This window comes from Neolamprologus multifasciatus, chromosome 14, assembly GCF_963576455.1.
Source record: "Neolamprologus multifasciatus chromosome 14, fNeoMul1.2, whole genome shotgun sequence".
NCBI classification, from domain to species: Eukaryota; Metazoa; Chordata; class Actinopteri; order Cichliformes; family Cichlidae; genus Neolamprologus; species Neolamprologus multifasciatus.
This window is the reverse complement of record NC_140452.1, coordinates 12,133,140-12,156,836: the sequence shown is the minus strand read 5'-3', so window position 1 is coordinate 12,156,836 and position 23,697 is coordinate 12,133,140. Positions and strand designations below refer to the sequence as shown.

General features: G+C 39.2%; 4 protein-coding genes across 9 annotated transcripts in view; 1 reads left to right on the top strand and 3 right to left on the bottom strand.

Moving 5' to 3' along the window:
- The window catches only part of stard13b (StAR related lipid transfer domain containing 13b), a 70,608-nt gene extending 68,347 nt beyond the window's left edge, over positions 1 to 2,261 (bottom strand). The window contains exon 1 of the mRNA XM_085131441.1: positions 2,243 to 2,261. The gene's annotated coding sequence lies outside the window, so the exon portion shown is untranslated. The remainder of the gene's footprint in view (positions 1 to 2,242) is intronic.
- hdac12 (histone deacetylase 12) lies at positions 1,905 to 19,232 on the top strand. Of its 3 annotated transcripts, none has more exons than XR_014868829.1 (8): positions 1,905 to 2,156; positions 2,259 to 2,402; positions 2,669 to 2,828; positions 2,907 to 3,115; positions 3,200 to 3,350; positions 3,561 to 3,677; positions 3,771 to 3,902; positions 4,009 to 19,232. XR_014868829.1 is itself a non-coding variant. In XM_085131461.1 (8 exons), the coding sequence occupies exons 1-8, from the start codon at positions 2,052 to 2,054 to the stop codon at positions 4,030 to 4,032; spliced, it is 1,053 nt and encodes a 350-aa protein (XP_084987587.1). In that variant the 5' UTR covers positions 1,908 to 2,051; the 3' UTR covers positions 4,033 to 19,232. The 3 variants fall into 3 exon arrangements, 2 of the variants coding, with proteins under 2 accessions (XP_084987585.1, XP_084987587.1); XM_085131461.1 differs by having other exon boundaries at positions 1,908 to 2,156; positions 3,760 to 3,902; XM_085131459.1 differs by having other exon boundaries at positions 3,760 to 19,232.
- trmt9b (tRNA methyltransferase 9B) lies at positions 6,363 to 8,062 on the bottom strand. The gene is made up of 3 exons (XM_085131458.1): positions 7,906 to 8,062; positions 7,638 to 7,811; positions 6,363 to 7,285 (listed from the first exon to the last, which is right to left on the bottom strand). The coding sequence occupies exons 1-3, from the start codon at positions 8,060 to 8,062 to the stop codon at positions 6,363 to 6,365; spliced, it is 1,254 nt and encodes a 417-aa protein (XP_084987584.1).
- n4bp2l2 (NEDD4 binding protein 2-like 2) lies at positions 12,384 to 23,486 on the bottom strand. Of its 4 annotated transcripts, none has more exons than XM_085131457.1 (6): positions 23,433 to 23,486; positions 20,896 to 21,941; positions 20,673 to 20,797; positions 19,991 to 20,079; positions 19,805 to 19,881; positions 12,384 to 19,706 (listed from the first exon to the last, which is right to left on the bottom strand). In XM_085131457.1, exons 1-6 carry the CDS (start codon positions 23,484 to 23,486, stop codon positions 19,532 to 19,534), a joined length of 1,566 nt encoding a protein of 521 aa, XP_084987583.1. In that variant the 3' UTR covers positions 12,384 to 19,531. The 4 variants fall into 4 exon arrangements, with proteins under 4 accessions (XP_084987583.1, XP_084987580.1, XP_084987582.1 ...); XM_085131454.1 differs by having other exon boundaries at positions 23,353 to 23,470; XM_085131456.1 differs by lacking the exon at positions 23,433 to 23,486 and adding an exon at positions 23,177 to 23,322.
- Positions 23,487 to 23,697: the final 211 nt, after the last annotated feature.

Below are 23,697 nucleotides of genomic sequence, written 5' to 3'. Positions count from 1 at the left end.
GCAGTGTGTGGGTAGAAAACAAAAAACTTATGTTTGACCATGCCATAAAGGTTTGTATGTTAAAAAACAGGATATAACAGACTTACATTTTTGTTTAGTTTTTTCTTCAGATGGCATTCACAGTCAGCCACGTAAAGAATGTGTATTCAGCTTTGGCTAAGCCAATCCATCTGTTTTCTGACCCTAACTCAGGAATCTGAGCAGCTTACTTCAGCGGAATCTGCTCACTGGATGACGACTAAACTACAACATCAGGGGAACAAGATGTGGATTTGAGCCAGATGTAGTAACATCATGGTTCCCCCAACAACAAACAAAAAACTCGTTTTCACATGGCTTTGAATGGCCTGCAATACTGACCTTTACTCATATGAACCCTTAAGCTAATAAAAGAAAATTGCTTTTTCTAGTTTTAGCTTGGTTGTGATAACTGAAATGGAAATTGTACTTGCCTAACTGAAGTTTGAAATTATATATGTATATTATTTATAGACTACTTAATTTACAAGTACTTAATTTAATTATTTCAAACAGAAGCATGCATGTTACATTAATAACCCATATACATAGGCACAAAAATCTTGTTCCACCCCTCTTTCTTAATATTTTGTTTCCAAGGAGTCTGCCTTTCTTGTTTGTTTGTTTTTTAATTGGTTTTAAGCAATAGTTCCTGAGGCTTTCTGAAGGTCTTTCAAATGTTTGCTTTTTCATCCATTTTCAGAGGAAAGTTTTTGTGTGTTTGTTTGTTTGTTGATCACACTGATTTGAGAATTATTCAAGCATAAAAGAGGTGCCTAACTTAAGGGATAAACCAGTGTTTTTTTTCCCTCACATAGCAGACAATTTTAGAGAACCAATTTTAAATTAATTATTTTTTGTTATGCGCAGCCTGTCACATAAACACAGATCATTTCCATTTCTTTAGTTGGATCTATGAAAAATACCAAAGATAAAACAGTCTGACAGGAATTAAATAGTATTTAAAGGACACATTCTCTTTAGTGTGTTCTTAAAAATGAAGAAACTGGACAAGTGGAGAGCAGAAAAAAAACTATCCCCACTAGAAGAACAGTATCTGCAATTCATGTCCTTATGACATATGAAAAAATAAGACTTGATACAGGACACGAGAGATATTGAGAGACGCATCTGGCCCTTCAGTTGATCCATTTACTGTTTGCTGTAGCTTCATCATGAATGGTCTGAGTGGAAGGATGGCTATCAAGAAAGTATTATTAAGGAAGGGAAACAGGGGGAAATGACTGAGGTATGCTAAATTACCCAACAAATGGACTGGACTGAAAATCAGTGACGGCAGCTCTTATTAAGTGATGAACCCAAATGAGAGAGGTAAAACAATGAGTGTTTACAGTCATCAGAAGTACACTTCAGCATGACAACCATTCTAAGCACAATCCTAATGCAGTGAAAGCACACCTGGATAGAAAAACACATAATGGATCACTATCAGTGATGGAATAGCTTCTCCTCAACTTTATTAAAGCAGTGTGGGGTCATGTTGATAGAGAATAAAACAAAAACCAGCCAACTAAAAAAAAGGAAAAAAAAGATTTAAAATGTCCTTCAATAAACCTGGAGCGCTACTTGTGAAGACTACTTATATTACCGAGAGTTCAGACTGTGTTCAAGCATAAAGTCATTCTCCTGCACACATTCTCCTAGCAAATGATAAAACATTAAGAGGTGGTTCAAGATTTTTGCATAATACTGAAATAGTATATGCGTGTAAATCTGTGGATAGGATACGACTGATTAAAAAAAAAAATACTCACCATCAAGTTGTACTATAGTAGAAAACAAAGCAGTAGAAAGAAACCGTGACAGCAGCACAGAAAGTTATTTGCACTCCATAACAGAAGATGGCAGCAGTAGATTGAGGAGGAGCTGTAACAGCCAAGCATCCCGTTACACAGTACAGACGGGACACTTTATGGACTTCCTGTCTCGTTTCATAACATCGTAACTGTGTATAATGTAGCATTCTCCCGTCTTAAGTAAGCGACTGTCATTCATTGCTTCCTGTCTTAGAAATGACCTGCATTAAGCGACTGTTCTCTAAAGGACCTCGCTCCAAAGTCGCGTGGTTGATGATTGGTGAAGCTCTCACCTCCTGCAGGTGCTTCCATGCTGAACTAGTAAGAAGTTTGTATGATAATTTAAACAAAGTGAACTGAAGTATTTTTTCCCCTGAACGCCGCAGTGGGTGCATTAAAAAACTCACCTTTTTCATCTCGCAGGTGAGACACGAATCTAGCGCACTTCCAGTAGTTCATCACAGCAAGTATGTGTGTGACCTCCCACCCAATCACAGGTTTCCAATGGGCAAGTTTCCCCGGGTTTTACAGTGTTTGCTCGGAGATCAGGTCATTACAGAGAAACAGGTGAGTGAGACACTTTTATGATATCTGCCCGTGATTGTAATCGATTATTTAATAATAAATGACAGATAATACGTTTTTCCTGCTTGTGTGTCACTACAAGCATTGTTTTTTTCGACAAAACAGTTGGACTTTTTTATGATTTACAGGCATCCAGTTTCTAAACATAACAAGACCAACTAATAGTGAATATCACTGCTGCTATTAAAAGTAGTATTTATTGGAAAGCACATTTTCCTGTTGATGTGCCTTTTCCTTTCTTACAGTAGGTGTGGGTCCCTGAAATTGCCTCTAAGGATTTACTGAGGTGTGTGCACACCGAGGACTACCTGGACAACTTCATAAATGGGAAAATAAATGAGCAAGAGCAAAGGAGGACAGGCTTTCCCTGGAGTGAAGGCATAGTGAGGCGCTGTCGATATGAAACAGGTGAGAGAAATTCATGACGTACACGTGACCCGGAAAGATTGCATTATGTTTGCTGTTAACGTTCTCTGCCATTGCCAGGTGGGACTGTTTTAGCTGCTGAAGTCGCTCTGCAGAGGGGTCTGGCTTGCAGCACAGCAGGAGGAACTCATCATGCTTTTCCCAGCTATGGTTCGGGGTTTTGTCTCCTCAATGATCTTGCAGTCGCAGCCAAATACACGATGGACAATTCTCCTAATTCTCCTTCTACTAAACGCAAAGTTCTCATTGTGGATCTAGATGTTCATCAGGTGGAGTGCACTAGTCTCTGTTGTGGATTAGCATTTGTCTTTGTTGAGAAGCTAAACTTTTTTCATGTGTCAAACATCCTATAGGGTGATGGCACCGCTTTCATCTTTAAAGAGGAGCCTTCTGTGTTTACATTCTCAGTGCACTGTGGGAAAAACTTCCCACTTCGTAAACAACAGAGCGACCTTGATATCAGTGTGGAGGTTGGGCTGGAGGACAAGGATTACCTCTCTACAGGTATGTAGATACTCTCCATATTAATAAATATCTAATCACTGAATTGCAATTCTAGCACTACTGTTTTCAGTTTGTGAGAATTGTTGTTTTTGTCCTTGCTAATTTTGAAACTGTTTTTTTTCTGTACGTTAAGATGATTTTCATTGAAGATGATTTTCATTGAAGATGCTTCTAAAAACTCACTAATATGTCTGATGGTGTACCCAACAGTTGAAGCCCACCTTCCCTGGCTGCTGGAAACCTTTCGCCCAGACGTGGTTTTGTATGACGCAGGGGTTGATCCTCACTGGGAAGATGAACTCGGAAGGCTTCGCCTGACAGACCAAGGTGAGCCATTCTGTTTTACACCCAGGTGTTTTTACCTTCAAATCACTTACAGACTTTTTGAATGACTTTAAGTGTCCCTTAGGGCTCTATCAGAGAGATTTGTTTGTGCTGAAGACTGTGGTGAAAAGAGGTGTCCCTATCGCTGCTGTTATTGGTGGAGGATACTCTAGAGACATCGATAGACTGGCACTCAGACACTCTATCGTCCACAGAGCAGCAACTCAGGTAAATGAAACACAGCAGATAAAATTGGACAAACAAGTCTTCTATGTACAGAAACGATCAGTTTAAAAAACGAGTTCTCATTATAACCTTGCTATTCATGTTTCAGGTTTGGAGGGAGTGTGGTATGTAAAACTTGCCTCCCTAATCAAGAGGATCCTCAGTGGGTAGCTGACATTTGAGAGTCAATGCCATGGTCATTTGGAAAGTTTCAAAAATGTAGAAACTGACCAGTACGTCAGTTACTTTGGCATATTTATTTAATTTACACAATTAAGATTAACTGTAGGAGTGATACATCTTATGCGGTCACATATTAGAACTTATTATTTCACTCATTTTTGGTTCGTTGCAATGATGGTCTTGTAACTACAATTATATTGTTATAGGGACATCACAGCTACCATAACAACATATTTTTTTACATTTATCTGAAAAAAAGGTTTTCATGGAACTCAGTACAGTCCTGTGGAAAAACTGTTTATATAAGAATCAAGAGGTGCTGCTTATCAAATGCTCTTGATTAATTGGTCAAAAACACAAAAGCAGAGTTTCTGGTAGTTTTCTGGACTGGAGCTTTCAGCTCCCTGTTAATGCCACAATCTTACCAGGAGTGGAAATTCCACAAAATTCACTCAAAGGTCAGACAATACAACTGTCAGGGAGGACAGTCCTACATTTAAATAAACTTCTGCAACAATGTCCTCTGGCCAGATGAGACTAAAGTAGAGATGTTTGTCCATAATGGATTGCGCCATTTGGGGTACAAAACACAGCATGTCAATGCAAAGACCACATATCAGCTCACAAGCACGGTGGTGGAGGGATAATGGTTCGGGTTTGTTTTGTATTCACAGGATTTGGGCACCTTGCGGTCATTGAGTCAACCTCGATCTACAATAAAATGTTTGAAAAAGAAAAGACTCAAGATGTTGTAGTGACCCAGACCAGATTTAAATGCTAGTGTGGTGTGGCTTTTAAGAGCTGTACATAAATGAACGCCAATAAACATTAATGAACTGAAGCAATATTAAAAAGAAGAGGATTTCACTACAATGTGAGAGACCAATACAGTCATACAGTAAAATAATTTAGTTATTGCATAGACTGCAGAGTCCAATGGAAATCTTCTTCACATGACTACATGTTAAAGAATTATTTAAAAATCCCCACAAATCAAATATTAAGGCTTTCATTTGTAGGCTGGTGATGATTCTAGTATAGTATGTGCAAGTTGGCTATAAAGACTTTTAGCTTACCATTTACCAAATTGTACCTGTGTGACAATTAAACTGTACATGAACAAATCTTTGTTGTTAATGGGAGTAAAAGCAACACAACACCCGTGAACAAAAACAAATTTAATAAAAAAAAACCAAAACAAAGTATTTACATCAGCTCACACAAGACATTTGCCACTTTTAAGACAAACCTAGTTGGTCCACAAAAACTATACAGATAAAGAAATGCACCACAATGGATATAAACAGTTTTTCAAGTCTCACCTATTATGTCATTCACTGACATCAAGCAGCGATATACTTGTGATAGAGTGCAATGTTTATTCACAGTACATGAGGCAGTTTTCTGATTTGCTGAGACATACCAAATTGTTACAAGACACAATGCCACTATTGCAAATATCTACATCAAGGGCGCGCACACACAGACACGCCCACTGGCGACATGTTGTCTGGAACACTTGTAGAGTAAAACAACAAGAAAATGGCACTAATGTTTCGGCAGAGATTCTGCACAATTTTCAACTTGTATGAGAGTGCAATGAAAAAGTACGCACGAGCAGTTTCACAGGAAGCGTTACCAAGAAGTCCGCAGCTGATACTAGCTGCAAATTTGGCTCCTTTTAATGAGAGATAAGCAGCATGCGATTTTGAAACGGTCAGACACAAAGAAAGAAAGAATTCTCTACTGAAATCAATATATTAAAAGATAACAGCAGAGGGAAGAGTATGCTGTAGCTTTGTACATTTCTCTTTTGCTCATATTTAAAGCACAAAGAGAAAAAATGTTATTTTAAAATATAAATCAATAGCTGTGATGCAGCCCACTAGGGTTAAATAACAAAACACTGACTCTAAAAGACACGCTGTAGATTTATTGAAAAAGAATAAATAGCTAAAAAAAATCTGGTACAGCATACAGTAACGGCCACGGTTGAACACTTCCATAAAATATCCATTTGCTGCTTTCCAAAAGGTCTGACATATAGCTGGTTCTAGGATAAAATAAATAAATAAATAAATACATGGATAAAAATCTCATTTTTAAATAGTTCATGAGAGAATTACAGCACTGGAGAATGTTAGTGTTACCTAGACCTTCAACAATGGCTACATTTGCACATTTAAATGAAAAGAATGTCATTATTCTCACATGTGGAATTCAGTGCTAAAACTTGAGGCAGAGGCGATGCAAAGTGAACTCAAATATGACAAGTTCCGGTCATATTTTCCATACCTGAACTTTCTCTGCCACCACACACCAATTGGCGTGATCAAAGTAGGTGTGTTTCACATGAAGCTCTTCGACATGATTCGCTATCAGCTCTGCCAGCTCGCCCTCCCTGAAGACGTGGTAGTACCTCAAGCAGGAGCCTTCCACCTGCCCTTCACTACCCTGAGGACTCTGTGTGCTTTCCTGCAGCTCTTCTCCCAGCAGCCCTCCATCTCTTTCATCTCCAGACTGCTTTAGGTCCTCCCCCTGCAAGGAGACTAGATCTGGTAGAGCCAGAGAGCCACACTCCTGGACTAAAGACACTGGGCTGCTGTTGTTAGTGGTGCCATTGCCTCCAGAATTATTCGGTCCCTTGTGCTGCTCTGTGACGAAGACATCCTCTTCTGATCCGACCACAGATGGAGGAGAAAAGAAACTTGAGACTTGCTTGATAAGCCCTCGTCCTCTCCCGCTCAGGTTGAACTTGTTCCCCTCATTTTCACCTGTGGGTGAAGATAAAGTGCTCATGTCTCTGGAGGATGAACGGGAGATCCCCAAGCTTCCGAAGTCGAACACAGAATCAAGAGATCTGGAGAAGAACCACAGTTTGTGTGTCCTCTGCTGTGGTGTAGTGCGACCGAGATCATCTTCGTCTGCCACAGAGGATGTGCTTCTAACCTTCCTGTGCTTTTCAGTGTTGTCTATGGCTTCGCTCACGCTCTGTGCTGTGGTTCTCCTCCTCGGTTTGTTGAGGCCGGGAAGGAATTGAGGATTGGGGTTCCAAGGAACAAAGATGTCCTGTTTCTCAAATTTACGACGTTTCTGCTCCATGGCCCACACGTAGATCATAATGCGTCCACCCACTCGCAGCGTGCGAGCCATCTCCTTTATTGCTCGAATACGACGCTCTTTGGTGGATAGATGATGAATGACTGTGACAAAAATATGAATTTGTCAGCTTTAAGCATGGATTTATGAGGTATCATGTACACTGTGTGTATAATGGAAGATAAATGAATAGTGCAGCTGTTCAGTTTGGACCTAATTACACTCTTTTTTTTGGTAGGACACAATAATTATTTTTCACACTGTTGGCTTGGCAACGCAAGTTTGTGGTAATATGATGTTTATCATTATATGAGTTAGCTTAATTTGAGGTCGATGACGGCTGCGACGTTTGAGCTCATGCATATGAAGGGAGTGATTTCTTACTAAGTGAAATATAAAAAAAAAAAAAAGCCTCTTATCTCATCTAGAATAACTGCTTATAGTTCTGACCATTACCTGCAATAGAAAGCACAGCATCAAAGCAGCTGTCTCTGTAAGGCAAATGCAGCCCATCACACATCTGGACCTCATGTCCTTGGCTCCAGGCAAAATCCACCAGGGGGCGACAAACGTCACACCCCAGCTTGAACACGTCCTTGTTGATGTGGAGATACTTACCATTACCACAACCTGGAAAGACAAGACAGTCAGCTACAACATAACACAAGAAATGTAAGCCAGCTGCAACTGGACTTTCAGGATCACATTACTGCTGGAGACCCACCGATGTCAGCAACGATGCTCCCAGGCTGCAGTTCCAGGAGGAACTGCCGCACCTTCGGCCAGGCTTTATAGCGGCTGTCGTTGAAATATGGAGCAATCTTGTCGTAGACATTGTGTACATGATCTCTTTCAAGCTGGCTGGCAGCCTCCTCCATCATGTTCGCCCAGGCGGCCTCATGCAGTGGCCTCAGAGCATCATGACTGCGGGGAGAAGAGTCTTTTTGGTTATTTCCATTAAATTGTGAATCTCACCATGAAAAAAAAATATTGTGATAGTGTGGTCTTGTTAAATAGAAATAGCACAGTGGAGACCCTCTCTGCATGCTTGTTAAAGTCCCACAAGGTCAGCTCAAAACCATAATCAGCGGACACACAAACATCTGTCAGGTGGTAATTTAATATCAGACCCTCTGCTTTGTACTTCAAGTACCAGCTGCATCAGTGCACTCTCTCACATCCATCCAGCAGTGCACAGTGAGGTTCTGCTCTATGAATACAAGTCAGGTATAATTTGTCACTTTGAGTATGTAACTGCGGGAAAACACAGACAACAGGATATAAATTAACTAACCAAGTCACCGCAAATAGGCACACCTCATCTCACCAAGCTCTTAGCAGGTCCATGTCCACAGCAGCTGTGAGAAATTGGTTTTACAGTAACGGGGAAGCAAAAGGTCAACGCATAAATCACTTTTGTGTCAGTAACAGGATGCAAAACAAACATGAATCATGTTTGAGTGAGAGATTTTGATTGATTCCTTCACACTCTGTAAGTAAGCATTATGCTGCTGTTGGGGTTTATATATCGCAGCATTCCTTTCACTGTCACATGCAGTGGAAGGTCTGGACTTTAGCTTTTGTTGTAAGATGTACGTTTACCTAATGTGACCTTCATTAATCCTGAGAAAGACTTTAAATTTCCACGGAAATAAAGCACAGCAGTACTGAATATCAATATGTTATAGCTTAGCCAGGCCAAATACTGATTGTATTTATTTTTGTTTGTTGGTTTACTACACTTTGCTCATAAAAGTTAATTGATTAAAAGAGACTATTTTTAAAGTTATCACTTAAGATGAAGCCCTGAGTACAATATTGTGCATGAAAAGGAACGTACCCACAATTGTGCATCAATCTAGCTTATTCTTTTACTACGTTGTAGTATCTGGGACAATATTTATATAAATTCAGGCCATCTAATGTTTGACAACAACAGGACATTGTTGCTCACATTTCTAGTTTTTTTTTCAAGCATATTTGTATGTAATGCCGACATTATGTGAACTTCAGGGACACGCTGTAGAGTTTCAAACTCAACAGAAAATTTCAGGGGTTGTATAATTGTGACGTTTGTGTTATTCACAGCTCCCACTGCAGTCATCCCAGTTTATTAGGATGCAGCCCACAGCTCCTGCAGTGCTGCTGCTGTGGCTCCCTCAAGCACTAACCCCACTGGCCACTTTACTAGGCACACCCATAAAAAAACTAATGAAATCCAAAACAATAACTCTGGCATGAATTCAACTCTTTTGGATCTTTTTGTTTCACCTTTTGTTTTCATCCTCTTTAACATTCATGATAGTGCTGTAATAGCTGTGAAGGATTGTGCACTCCATTAAGGTACAGAAGGGGAGAAAAATATGCCACAAAAAGAAATGGACAAGAACATCTGGCTATTCAGAGCTCATATTTGATCTTTCTGATTATTGTGTCGTGGTTTAATTAATTTCATGCAAAGCAAACCCACACAAAACAGTTTCGATCACATGTTGACTTCAAGGAGAACTTAGAAGTACATGTGTACAAACTGCATGTTTGTAATGCTGAAAAAATTAATTAAACTGTAATAATTATAAGCTTTCAAACCCCCCTGTCCGTAAAAATCTTATCCTGGATAAATTTAGCCCATGATTTGTTGCCTACTTATACTGTTAACATACAGCTGACCTCAACGTGGAACACTAACTCTACTATTCTCCACAAATACAGCTGCCCATTTAAATTCCTAAATTGATTCATTAAGTCTCGGATCAACGGTGGAAATACACTTTCAAAGGCAAAAACAAATAAATGGCTGATTCCTGGAAAGGCCAGCAGAAAAGAAGATGTCTCTGTTTTTATCTGCGTTCAACATCTTTTGCACCCACACTACTATTAACCAACAAGTGATCGTTAAATCAGTGACAAATACTGGCTTTTTTGCTTGCAAATTATCTGCTTTGAAATCACTGACTGTGTGTGCCATAAGACTCTTCTCATTTTCCCCCTGTACTGAGCAATGTGACAAAGACTTTCCGCTCTGTGTGACACGGAGATGGGAGATAAGAGTTGTCTTCAATCGGCTGCGATAGATGAGAGCTGGTGGTGCTATGTATCCCAGCAGAAATTCACCGCTAACATATAAAATCAATGTGCACAGCAAATATGGGCTTACTTTTGAGGTTTATCTGTAACTGCATTGTACAATACAAAATTTCAACCCACTTAATCTTCTATAACTTCAGGTTGGACAGTAAACAGAAGGATGTATAGACTGTCAGCAAAGAAATCAACATTAATAGATGTAGTTGCAACCATTGCAACCTACTGAACCATGCAGTGCCATAGGATGATTTGTTAAGGTTAGAAGGGAGGAAAGCCACCAGACATTTGGGCTCCATTTCTTTCAAAAGGCATTAGGCATGTCCTTGAATGGAATACAGACTATTGCCCATTCAGTGTACACACAATGAAAATTACTGGAAACATTTACCACAGGATATTAGTAACAAAGCCCGACTTGCACTACATGAAATACAAATATCTCTTTTTATGAACTGACAATCAGAGCCTTCTCTGTGCATTAACAAGCTTATCTTCACTCCACCGTTTGTAAATATAGTGTACGCAGCGTCCTTTGCTCAGACCTATTTCTGGACCACCATCATCTGCATCATCTCAGCCAAGTGGAAGTAAAACATCCCTTATGTAACGCTGTAATCTGGCCTCATTCTGTATTGTCTGTGCTCAATTCCACTCGAGTTTCCCCCTCTGCTCACTAAACTGTGGCAGTCCTCAGCTGACATTATGTAACCAGCAGCTGGGCAGGCTCAGAGCTCTACCTCTGAATGACAATGGGAACTAAAATTAAATCAGATGACAACGTCTGGTGCACAGATCTGTCCTAGGTGCAGGGCATTCAGGGGATAAAGGTAAAAATCAGCCATTATTTTAGTCATTTTCTGTACACAGATTCTGTAAGTAATCAATAACTTAGATATTAACTTAGATATTTTCATCATACATGATCCACTGCGTACAACATTTGCCACTGAGTACACTATTCTGCGAATATGTGACTTTAAATATGCGTTCCTAGGCCGTGTTAACAAGCTCAGACCTCCACTGTGCTTCTATGTGATGTAGTGGTGTTAGGACTGTATGAACAGACAGGGCTGCGACGGCTGAGCACAGGAAGCCCAAGGAGAGCAGGTTTAACCGTGAAGCATGCCAGCGTGAACATGTGGGCAGAGATCTTGAGGTTTATTCTACCAGACCTCCTCATTAGTAAAATGAGCAGTAAATAACAAGTTAATATATTCAAAGGCAGACAGATGAAATTTCTGGACAGTAACCTGCAATTCAATCAATCCCCCAAGATTTAAATGATCCCCGTATTTAACTATATTACTAGATTATATTATATTTAATAATGGGTGGGGTACCGGGCTTGTTCTGTATCGGGGAGCTACAACTTTTAGTCCAAATCAAAGTTTCTTTTGATATATGTGCAACTGATGTTTACCAGCCTAAAGTTTAAATACTGAATTGCATTAATAACAAAAATGTAACCAACTTATTTGCAATTCATAAACAGCTTTCTCGTAATCCGTGTCAATAACTGCACAGCCTCCCTGTCAAAATCACTTACCGTATAAACTGCCGTTGTATTATCCGCCTCTAGCCTCGGGTCGGTGGAGGTAAACTTCCCTCTCCGCACATGCGATAGATCTATACGATCCACCTGTAATGTGGATCAGAGGAAGGTGCTCTTTAAGGTGGTCCCGAGCTCATCAACAACCACATTGTGCTGGCAGATTAAAAAAAGCAAGATAAAAACGTGCGGCGTGTGACCGCCAGAAGTCTACTGGCCGAAGGACGGCATCAAATCCAGGACTGGGAGCTCCACACCTGTCAAGCCAATGAAAAGATAGGGCAAAACTTCCGGTCACGTGTTTCAAAATTAAAGCAACCCAAAATAGGACAGCAAACTAAGAAACTGCAATGACCGAAAATCAAAGAAAAAAGTAACAATGATTTTTGGTGAAAATGAGAAATCCCATATGTTAACCTCATAAAAGAAATGTAAATTCAGCAAGTTGATTCAGCAAGAAATTATTTAAAATACAATTAGGACCAACAATAATCCAGTAAAACTAGCAAAACCTACACATTCAATTCTGTAAAACAGTTAGAAATTAGGTAAAGGGATTTAAAAAAAAAAAAAAGATACCTGGACTAGTGAAAGATAGTTAAACTGATAATGTTGCAGTTTAACTAGCATGATTTTAGTAAACAGTTTCAGTTTAAAGGCTATTGAAGTTGATGGAGCTAAAATTGCATCTAGAAAAATATAATGATACAAACCACATAATATCTGAGGGTTTGTGACAGTAGTCGTGCCTCAGTAAAAAAAATAATAAATACTTTGGTGATGAATTAATAAAGCTGCAAAAGTGATCACAGTATCTTCTTCTTTCAGCTTGTCCATCTAGGGGTTGCCACATCAGATCACCTGCTTCCATCTCACCCTATCACTAGTATTTTCGTCTGTCGCGCAAACGCTCTGCTGGTCCTCCTTCACTATACATGAATCTGCCCTGACGTCTTCCTCTTTTCCTTCTGCCTGGCAGCTTCATTTTCAGCATCCTTTGTCCAGTACACCCACTCTCGTGACACCCTCGTGTCAGATGCCCAAACCAATTAGTCAGTATCTATACAACAGAAACAATGCCACATGGCTACACCAACTCTTGAATAATTAATTATGGGAACAATAATTCATCTGCTCAAACATTCCCATCTCCCAGCTGTTCGATGGAAATTAAGCTTGATTTTGTACCTCTGTATTATAGATGATGCAATACTCCTTCATTTGACTTTGATAGACTAATACCAACTTTTAGAAATAATTTTAGGCAGAACTAAAACCATCAAAATTGTACTTGTGTAAAATGGGTAATCCACTTTCATGATATGTATCTAAAAGATCCTACTCCTTGTCCAGTCATTGGATGTTCATGTATTTTTACTATTCAGCCCACTACTGATTTCTATAACAAAAGACACACCCTTGCGCCTTTATTTTGAAAATCACGCCATGTAGCATCCGCTCTTCTTGTATATAACTTGACGCAACTGATGGGTTTTCAGCGTGTAAAAAGATGACACCCTGTGCGGTTGCAGAGCATGGCTGTCATTGGCTATGAGCCTCACGTGACAACCACAATAAACGTGACAGGTAGAACATGAGGTCCTTCATTTTATGCTTCACCCGTTTCCCATTTCCCTTAATGGCTTTTAACTTTTACAAAGTCCCTGACTTCATCCCAAGGCTGCAATAAAAACTGACAAAAAAAACAAACAAACAAATTTATTCAATTAAAGTAGAAACTGACAGTAATCCATAAGATGTTTTTTTTTTACAGTTTCACCTACATGTTGGTATTAATTGCTAATTAATTACTATTACAGGCTCCTCAATGAGATATGATCTCCCCATTTTTTATTGCTTTGTAAATAGCACTTACTCTCATTAGCACCAAGTACAAAGGGTGAGCTACAGGATCCTGTTCATCCTGATCTTCCACTTGCAATGATATAGTACTAAGGTTTTAATAACACAAGAACTGCATATATTAAAAACTAAATAAAAAAAATTAAACAGCTTTTAGTTCCACACCATTAAGCCACTTAATGTGTTTTCTACTCTGGTAATAATTAGTGCACATTAGCCTGTCACATCCACTTTTCCTTGTCCTCTGCTTCCCATGTCAGCTGTGAATTCATCTGCCATTTTTGTTCCTGAGATGCTTAAGAGCAGAAACGTATTTATGGTTCATCACTGCCATTTAGGGAGCACAGAGCACTCATCACAGCTGCCTACATCATCATCATTCAAAGCACACTTTTGCTCCATTCTGCTGCAGGCTTTCTCACATTAAAATGACGCGCACCTCCGCACCCGAGAAGTACACAGTACAAACACATTTAAACTGGCGGCTAATGAAAATAAGTAGAAACGCAGATGTCCCCTCAGCAGAGGTTTAGCAGCTGTTAAACAACAGTAATTACTTTTAGTCTCTTCAAACACTCTGTTAAATCTGTTTAATCATGAATTCAGTTAGGAGACAGGCTGCATCCTTCATAATGGTTATATATCAAGGACACTTATGAGTCCTCAGCACGCAGATTTCTATTTTTCTGCAGCAGAAAATATTTCCCAGGGACAGACATTATCTCATAGTATTTGCCTTTCATTGATTTAAGCTAGCACCTTTTAGTCCAAGCCTGCTCCCTACAGACTGTATCAACACTTGCTGCTGTATTTATTAACTGGTTGTTAACTAAAGACTGTGACTTTGTGGTGCCAGGAGGAAGTGTGGGTGTGGTAACTCCTGCTCAAATTATGAGTTTTCCTGTTTTCCTCTTTCCTGACTTCCTGTAATTGAGTGGCAAATTGTGTTACAGTTGATCTTCTGTACATTCTAAGGTAGTTTTTAAATACTGCTGGCCAGTGCTGTTGTATATCAGCAGTGGTCTGTAACTCCATTGGGTGAGGGTTTGTTGGAGTTGCTAAATCCAGCCACCAATACAGTCATAATAACTTCTTATCCCTGCTATTTATAGAACGATCATTTCTAAGTGTGCCTGAAGAAGGTCAGTGACTGAAACTCCGCCCCTACAGAACGAACAATGCACTGCAAAGTCTTCAGTGCTTTTTTCCGCCCCATTATAATGGAACATGAAATAGAAATGTCAATAGAAATCATAAAAACGCCATGTAGTTCCCTGCCTCTGCAATCTCTGCGTAAATGTAGTCCTCTTTAGACAGCTGCTGAAACAATCCTCCTTCAAAACAAGATTTTATGACATCAGAATAATCTTGTTTTTCTTTGGAAATGGGCTGTTTCCTATAACTCCATATCAGCATTCAGACACGAGCTTCATCAAGGTCCTACTTGTTAAACAGCTCCAGGATTACAAAGGTCAAAGCTTTTACATTAAAGATAAGGGAGTCGACAGCTGTGCTGCTCAGCACTGATGTTTGTGATTTAAAAGTTCAAAGATCTTATTCTATTACAGTGACGGCCACAAGACCAGTTTTTTTCCTTCTTGGCTGTGTCTTTGCCTCTCTTCTAGGTAACAGGTGGGTGAAGCTGACCTAGTTAGGGTTGCACTATAAAGCAGGGCTGTCGAAACCTCTCGGGGGCTCTTCTCTGCTCCTCTCCCCCATGCTGGCTTACTGACAGACAGAGCATCTCAGGTTTTCCTTTTTATTTTTGCATGCATACAGTCACTCATTCATTTACAGTTCACCGAGACGTTGCGTACATATTAATTAGCTGACAATCAAGCATACTATTTTTGGTTTTATTACTTTAATTGAAATAATGAACATCATCTATGTGAGGCCTTCATTTTGAGCCAAATTGTGACAACATACATTTGTCTACTGTTTCCTGGTCTGATAAGACTTTTAATAACTACTTCAAGCTTGTTTGCATTATTATTCTAACAAGGGTGGAACCAAAGGGCCTTTAATTTTATAGAAAATGTTTTTGGAGGGTGTAATTTCTCTTTAAAAAGTGAAGTCTAGATTAAATTTAAAATGGTTTCTTTTCTTTGTTATTGACTTGAGTTACTCATTAAAGCCTTTTCATCTTGTTCTTCTGCCCCGGGCACCCATTTTGCGAGTAAATCTAATAGGCTAAATTGTCAAAAACTGCTAACTCTTCACTGCAGACAGGGCTGCACTGACATCAAAAGACAGAAAGCAAATCCATTTGAAATCCCCTTTAAAGGGCCTCCTCATTGATTCTCTTGACTCAAGGTCAGATTATATCTTAGGGAGACTCACAGGACGGCTTAGCCTTTTTAAATACTGAACATACTTGAGGCCAGCTCTGCATTTTAAGATTCAATAAGCTTTTATTTACCAGTTAAATCTAATTTATGGGTGTCCTTCCTACCATTTATTTTCAAAGTTTAGCCCTGACATTTTTTTGTAGTTCCGTGCAGAATAACCCTTTAAACAAATAAGGCAATCATTTACAAAAATCAAAAATCAAGCTTGTGCAAGACTTAGATTCAGTCTTAAAACTTCCACAAACACTGAAACAGAGAGATTATTGCATATCTTACATATCACATCAACCTGCATTATTATTATTTTTTTGTGGAAAATGTGTAACACCAAAATTTATAAAATGCAAAAAGTTGGTGTAGTGTTAAAAACCCTCTACAGAAAAGATAGGAAGCTGCAGACAGCAGTATGCTGAATACTGCAGTCTAAAAAACAAATAACTAACCCTAAACACATATTTTTAAGACTGGAAGGGCATCAGTCGGAAACACTGCCTTCAAGAGAATTAAAACTACGACCAGTGAAACCAGTCACGTGGATTCCTATTATTTAGTTAATATTTTGTAAAAAGTGTGACCTCACAGTGGCATTTCATTCTGGACAATAATCCTTTGCCCACTCTCATTCGCTGGTATTTTCTTCACCCTTCACTGATCCTTTTCTCTAACTCATACCAACACATACTGCATTTGGGTTAAATCTCAGTTTATGTGCATCCAATTATCAGTATGCTATTCTTAAGCATACAACAGTGCAGCAAAATGTGAAGCAGAGAAACAGGAAAGTTAACCCAGATCTGTCACATGAAGATCCCAAAGACAGATACCAACTTGTCCCATGTTAGTCCCAGTTCCAAAAACACGACATAACTTTTCTTAAAAACATAAAATTTTCAACCAGTATAACACTGCAGACACACATTTAACTATATAGTCTGTGGTGTAGAAAAAACTTTCTGGTTCCCCACACAACAACGATTGGGGGAAAAGAGTCAACAAAACATCACCTCTGTGCCGCATTAATGAGCACCAGCAGGAACAGTGGGGTGAAATGTGATTTCCTGTGAGACACACAGTAATGAACACTGAATGCTATCAGACAAAGACCTCTCCACACTTGGTGTTTAGCGCTATATCAGAGTTTCTACAGTAATAGGGTCTCTACTCAATGTTTCCCTACAGTAATTGGCTGCAGCAGCTGTAGATGGGTTATTCTGCTTTGGCAAACTGTCCGTGAGGCATATTGTGTTTACAAAGACGCAACAGTTTTTAACTGGAGGCTTACCTATTACTGCTTCGCTTTCACAAATGAGCACACAAAATACAGGATCACCAATTTTGAGTCTGCCAGCAGATAGAAACAATACTGTCCATTTGCACACTGACAGAGTTAGTTTTTGTTTATGCTAATTACAATTTACAAGCCTTTGTTTAAAAAAACATGTTTTTAAAAGTTTACCAGGAGCCAAGAGGAGGTTCTTTTTCATCCTTTCATGCATCCAAACAAAGAAACACAAAGAATCTGTTTTATACAAGAAACACTAGATTTTTATCAGGTTGCTTTGTTTAACTCTGACTTTTTGGACACTCATTTTAGCTCCAGGCACACTTTTTTAGATCACTTGGACTCAGCACAGCTTAGGAAATGATTTCCTAATAACCACTATGAACAGAAGAAAAACAGGAACCATCCTGTTCAAATTAGAAAATTTCAATTGGTTTCAAACATTATGCACCAACACTTTAACTCAAAGACATCAGAATCAGTCTCTTTTGTTAAGGCTTAAGCTCTTCTGCTAGGAAACTGTTCTACTAGCTGCCATAAAATATTTACCCTAAAAAAGCATTAAATAGAGTTTTCACAAAGACATTAAAACAGAAAAAATGCATCACATGGACGTTACTGTATAGTTTAGTTGTGAAAAAAGAAAAGTAAGTTTTTCACAGGACTGTGTGTAGTCCTGTGAAAAACTAAGTACATATTTACTGCTTTGATAGGAAATAAGAGGGCATTTAGCAGCCAGGTGCTGCTGCTTGAATGCACTTGATTAACTGACCAATCAGTAAGTATGACCACCTCAATAAAAGCAGTTTGGCAGTCTGCAGTCTCCAAAAAAGCTCAATCTCAGCCTCTTCGGGCCCCAGTTAGCAGGTTAAATATTAAAGTTCATGGTAGTATAATATAAAAAGACTGAACACGTATGGCTTATTTGAAATTATTTGAAAAAACATTCATCTCTCTAAAAATATGGCAACACAGCTTAGATTTGCAAAGTTGCATCTGAAAAACCACAGGACTTCTGGGGCAATGACGTTTGGAGACATAAAGTAAGACAAAAATGCAGATATTATAGAGCCACTACTGATGAACATCCAACACAGCATATCAGCAAACACCTCACACCAGCTGTCAAGCAGGGTGGCAGAGGGGTGAGTTGGTTCATTTGGAAGCCACAGGACCTCGGCGTCTTGCAGTCATTGAGTTTACAAAAAACTCCTCTGTATACCAAAGTATTCTAGAGTCAGCTGTGAGGTCAACTGTCTCACGGTTAAAGCTTGTTTGAAATTCTGTCATTTAACAGAACAACAATACCAAGCACTTTACTCTTTCGAGCAGATTTGTTTCATCATTTCATCAAGTTATTGCTGCTAAAGGTGGTTCTGCAAACTAATAAAATCAGAGGGTATACTTGAATCTACTAAATTTCTTTATGCACAAAGACACACCATGTGTGTGATATTCACATGTTGGTGTCGTTCCTGCATCAACATTTGCTTATGTAAAACTCTCTTCTGGAACAAATAGAAAGCACTTCAAGTGTTTCCTTTATTAATGTGTGCTATATAACAATATATTATCAAGTTATTTTTGCTGTTAGCCAAATTTAGCTACTCATATTGGTTTACTTGTGACAGTTTTTAATAGCATTAGCTAGCTTCTTGGCTAATGCTAACTAAATACCCAGACAACAGGACTGGTCAGTTGCAACACTGATCCTGGACCAACAATGTTTTAATTATGTAAGAACAACACTAACACCAGTGTAACAAACTAAAAAAGAAAATTCATATCAATGTTTATATTTGGCTATTTTGGCACTGAAAATCTGCCTATTGGTGTATCCGCAGGAAAAAACAACTTCTAGCTAAAAAAAAAAAGAAAGAAAGAAAGAAAGAAAGAGAACAACAACCAAGATGATAAATCACTGATCAAGCTCACCAAAAATTGTAACAACTTGTAAATGAGTAAAAAAATAAATTTAAAACAGAGCAAACCTGGTTTCCACTGTTGTTCTGTAATGTGAAGAATACGCATACTGTAAAAATATGTTATTACATACTAAATTGCAGATTTTAATTTCCTCAGAAAAATATTTTTTCTCTTTTCTTATAAAAAAATTACAGTATACAAAGTAATATATTAAAAACTGGCACAAATTATAAAAATCACAATATTTACACCAAAAATGGTCATACAAGGTAAACGAAGCTGTTAAATTGTCTTAGAAATAATGTAAATTTGGCTTTTTCCTCATCATTTGCGGCTGCTCTGGTCGACGTCTCTGGTTCACATGAAACGGTTCTTCTGAATTCATGACAATGTCTATGGATATGGGAATAGAAAAACGGTCCATCATCTGCGCGATCTTCTCCTGAGGAACACCGTGTTTGTTCCTCCTGGAGGTAAAAGAAAAAGAAAAAAAGAGGATAATGTTAGAATGTGAAGTCTAAACTATGTCTAACAGCATTTTAATATCAAGAGTCAGAAATCATACTTCTCCAGCTCGTATGGATCATATTTCCACCTGGTGTCCGGTTCACAAAAGTCAACTTTGTATCCGCTCTCCAAAGCCTGATGCAGGAGTTGGAAATTCGAAGGATTAGTGAAAGTGGTATGAAATATTAACTAATAATAAAAACAACAACAACAATAATAATAAATATTTAGTATGGCCACTTACCATTTTGACATATGGCTTCATTTCCCAGGCTTGAATGTTTGTATTATCAATAATAATGGGAGACCGGCCATCATGAAGAGCACCTCTAGCTGAGAAGATTAAGAAAAGATTCTGACAAGTTCTGGCAAAAAAATTAAAACTGTTTTTAAAGCAAAATGTTTCATTTGTTTTATGTTCCATTTAATTAGATTTTTTTTTTCAACAATCACTTCTCGCCCCCATGTTGCTCACACATTATCAGTGAAAAAGTCACCTACTTAACATTTCTGTTTTAAATGCTGGATAGCTAGGCCACTGAAACATCTCTTCAAATAAACACACTCACACATTAGCACAACATTAAAACCACCTGCCTGAAAATTGTGTAGGCCAACCCACACAAAAAACAACACTAACCAATTAGGGACTTCCAGGGGTCTCCTGTGATATCAGGCACCATTAAAGTTAACAGTGAATCCTTTTGGTTACCAACTGCTGTGGGCTCATCAAAGAGGTTTAGGAGACCGTGTAAATGCCTTAGGCTCTTTTTTGAGTGTGTTAATGTTGTGGCTCATTCATTTAAAATACTCTATGGACCGGGGGATCTTGCTTTTTGTCAGATGAATATGTAAACCACTACAGTACAGAGGCACTGTGGTTGCTTTACTCGTATTAAATGACTGAAATTGTAATGAGTCAATACCTCTTCTCTGATTCCACTCATGTGCTGCTCCAAGAAGACTAGGATCATAGTGGTAGCCATCTTTGTGTGCAAAGTAATCATCTGTACTCAAAATGATCCCACTGGGGCCAGTGGAGAGCAGCTCCCTGTGGGAAACAATCGGTGTCAAACTGCTGTTTTTAAGCTATAATTTCAGATAAGAATAAATAGATCAAAATTAAATTAAGATTACACACAGATTTACCTGGCACGTGTGGATTTCCCAGATCCTGGCAATCCCCGCATCAAGATCAGCACCAGGGCTGAATGGCATGCATGTGTGTCGTCACGCGGCTGATAGTAGTGCTGCTGTCGTTCATTTTCTGAATCATATCTCTGGAGCCTGTCATAATCTTCATTTAACTGAGAGAGCTCTTCACTTCTATCTCTAAGCCACCTGACATTTTCATTAGCTGAGTGTCCATCATAGCTGGAGCCATGCACATCCCAGTCAAACTGATGTTGAGGACCTCCACAAAATACCTGAGAGGGGTGTCTGGAAACATTTGGAGGTGGGAATCTATAAAAAGGTGGAAACCGCAGCTCCTCTTGAAAGCGGTTTGCCATGCTTGGATGTTGAAAGGTAGGGTTCACATGTGGTGGTGGGTTTTGTAGATTTGGGAATGCATACGGTGGTGGTTGGTGAGGGAATGGTGGGCTCTGAAATCTCGGGTGTGGTGGCTTGTCCAGTGGTTGTGGATGACGCCACTGGGGAGAGCTCAGCTCCGGGCCTGGCCTCTGCCTCCTGGGATTGTATGGCTCATTTTGATACCAGTGAGGCCATGCAGGCTGTTTTCTTCCATTACTTTTTTGGGAGCCATCTGTTTCTTCATAGTCCCTCATGTTAGCAATTTTCTCCTCAGGAACATCCTGAGTTTTGTTGCTGGTGGGTAATTTAGCAGGTACAAGTGGCTGATCAAAAGCTGCATCTTGTTTCCCTGGGTTACCATTAGCACCATCAGGGGTATTGATCTTCTCAAGCTCTTTGTAAAACTCACTCAGCGAGTCTTCAATGACAGACTCGGCTGCAGTTGTTTGTGGAGGAAATGCTGGACCGATGAAGGCAGAGCTGGTGAATCCTACCTCCCTTAACACGCGGTCCCTGACACTGCTGTCTGGAGCGCCACCGTCAGTGCCCACACGCTTACTGTTTGTGTCAGCAGAGTCATCTTTACAAGCTTCTTTATCCTCACTCACACAAGATGTTTCTATGGCATCAGAGGTTGTACAACATAATTCAGGCTGAGACATCTGGATGAAAACAGATTAGAATACTTACAACATTGAAACACCACAAAAATACTACATAATAATACTGCATGTTATACCTATTCTTATTATTTTGCTTTATTTATTTTATCTTATAGATTTTTCAGTGCTGCTATGCCAATTTATAAACGTAGCAGAAAAAGTAAGGACAGTGTTTGGTTGATTATTTCTTTGTAACAATGCTTTTTGGCAAAAAAAAGTTATACTTGTGGAAAGCTTGTTTATTTGACCTGAAATGGTGCTGCATTTGTAAGGAAAATGCATTTCTGGGTTGAGCAGAAGAGTTGAATATGTGGGTTGCACCCATGAAAAATCTTCTCTGCTGATGCCACACATCTTTTTCTGCTTCTGTCTCTTGTTTGGTGTTATTTACTGGAGTGTGATGATTAAAGTCTGAAGAAAGAAAGCATTTTGCCAATTTAATAATTTATTAATTAAACAAACAGGAGCCTCAGTAGCATGTGGAAAACCATACACAGCCACAACAGCCTGCCATCTCCTTTTCATGCTGGTCAACAGCTTGGTCACACACTGCTGTGGGATGCCATCCCATTCGTCAACCAGCATTTGTCACAAGTCAGCCAATGTGGTTGTGTTGGTCGTTCTGGCACAAACGCCCACAAAACCTAAGCTGATCCCAAAAATATTCAATGGGACTTTGATAAACCCCGCTCTGTCAGGGTGAGTGTTGTGATCGTGGAGAATAAAGGTTAGTTCCAGACTGTGGGGATCTTTCTGCACTAAGACTGCCTCCAGTGATGACAAGCCTTGTTTTTACAGTGAGGGAGATGACACTCCATATCATCACACTGTTTCCACCAAAAGCTGTTACCCTATCCAATCAGCATAAAGTTCCCTGCATCTTATCCACAGTCTGTCTCTATGATCCAACTGCGACAGGAGAAATCTCATTAGAGTCCATGCTCACAGGTGCTGATAATCAGGCACCAATAAGGCACGTGATTGTCAGCACATGGGGTGCCAGAAGCTCAAACTAAGAGTCAATAGCAGAATAAGACCCTTGACTTTGGCAGAAAAGATTTGGCGAGTTTTTCAATTTTCCTTACAAATTTAAAGGGAAATAAACAGACTTTCAAACGGTATAAGACTTTTTGTCAATAACCACAGTAACAAAATATATACATCCACCAAACACATTTTCCTTGCTTTTTGGGCTGGGTTTATATGTAAATACAAGTGCACATGATTACACACACCGTAGATTAATCAGCTAAAATCGAAACCATGTCTTCTGCCAACCATTAACCTTTGGCTAACGTGCCACAACACGAGTTGCACAGAAGACAAGAAAAATAAATAAATAAATAAACAAAATTGTTCACTACGTAAACGTTAAGTTATAGAGTAACTGTCGATATTCACGGTTGCCTACCGTTCATACTGGGGATGCATAAATTCAGGGGAAACCCACATTAACAATACACCGGTGTGCGGATTCAAAATCGCACTTGCCTTGTGTTTACGGAAGTAACTTTCTTCTTCTATTCTCTTATTAATGGCAGGCATCCTGGCCACTCGTTGCGTGAGCGACACCAGCGGGACTGAAAGGCGACGGGGTAGTGACAAAAATGGATACAAAGAGCAGTAGCTACTTTACTGAGTCCCGCTGTATTTTATAATGCCTGCGTTTCTATAGTGTATGTGAGCCGTTGCTATTCACTTCCCTGGACTGCATTATAAACTGCTTTCTGACATCTTTATACTGAAAATACCTAAA

What these genes read in the sequence shown, in the direction of transcription:
- hdac12 (XM_085131459.1), top strand. Translation starts at nt 2,052, where the DNA reads ATGACCTGCATTAAGCGACTGTTCTCTAAAGGACCTCGCTCCAAAGTC. An exon ending in GCGCTGTCGATATGAAACAG is followed by an intron (nt 2,829 to 2,906) that starts GTGAGAGAAATT and finishes TGCCATTGCCAG; the next exon opens with GTGGGACTGTTTTAGCTGCT. An exon ending in CAAGGATTACCTCTCTACAG is followed by an intron (nt 3,351 to 3,560) that starts GTATGTAGATAC and finishes TGTACCCAACAG; the next exon opens with TTGAAGCCCACCTTCCCTGG.
- trmt9b (XM_085131458.1), bottom strand. Translation starts at nt 8,062, where the DNA reads ATGATGGAGGAGGCTGCCAGCCAGCTTGAAAGAGATCATGTACACAAT. An exon ending in GAGCATCGTTGCTGACATCG is followed by an intron (nt 7,812 to 7,905) that starts GTGGGTCTCCAG and finishes TTGTCTTTCCAG; the next exon opens with GTTGTGGTAATGGTAAGTAT. An exon ending in TGCTGTGCTTTCTATTGCAG is followed by an intron (nt 7,286 to 7,637) that starts GTAATGGTCAGA and finishes TTTTTGTCACAG; the next exon opens with TCATTCATCATCTATCCACC.
- n4bp2l2 (XM_085131457.1), bottom strand. Translation starts at nt 23,486, where the DNA reads ATGCCTGCCATTAATAAGAGAATAGAAGAAGAAAGTTACTTCCGTAAA. An exon ending in GTTACTTCCGTAAACACAAG is followed by an intron (nt 21,942 to 23,432) that starts GCAAGTGCGATT and finishes GTTTTCATCCAG; the next exon opens with ATGTCTCAGCCTGAATTATG. An exon ending in TGAGTGGAATCAGAGAAGAG is followed by an intron (nt 20,080 to 20,672) that starts GTATTGACTCAT and finishes TAATCTTCTCAG; the next exon opens with CTAGAGGTGCTCTTCATGAT.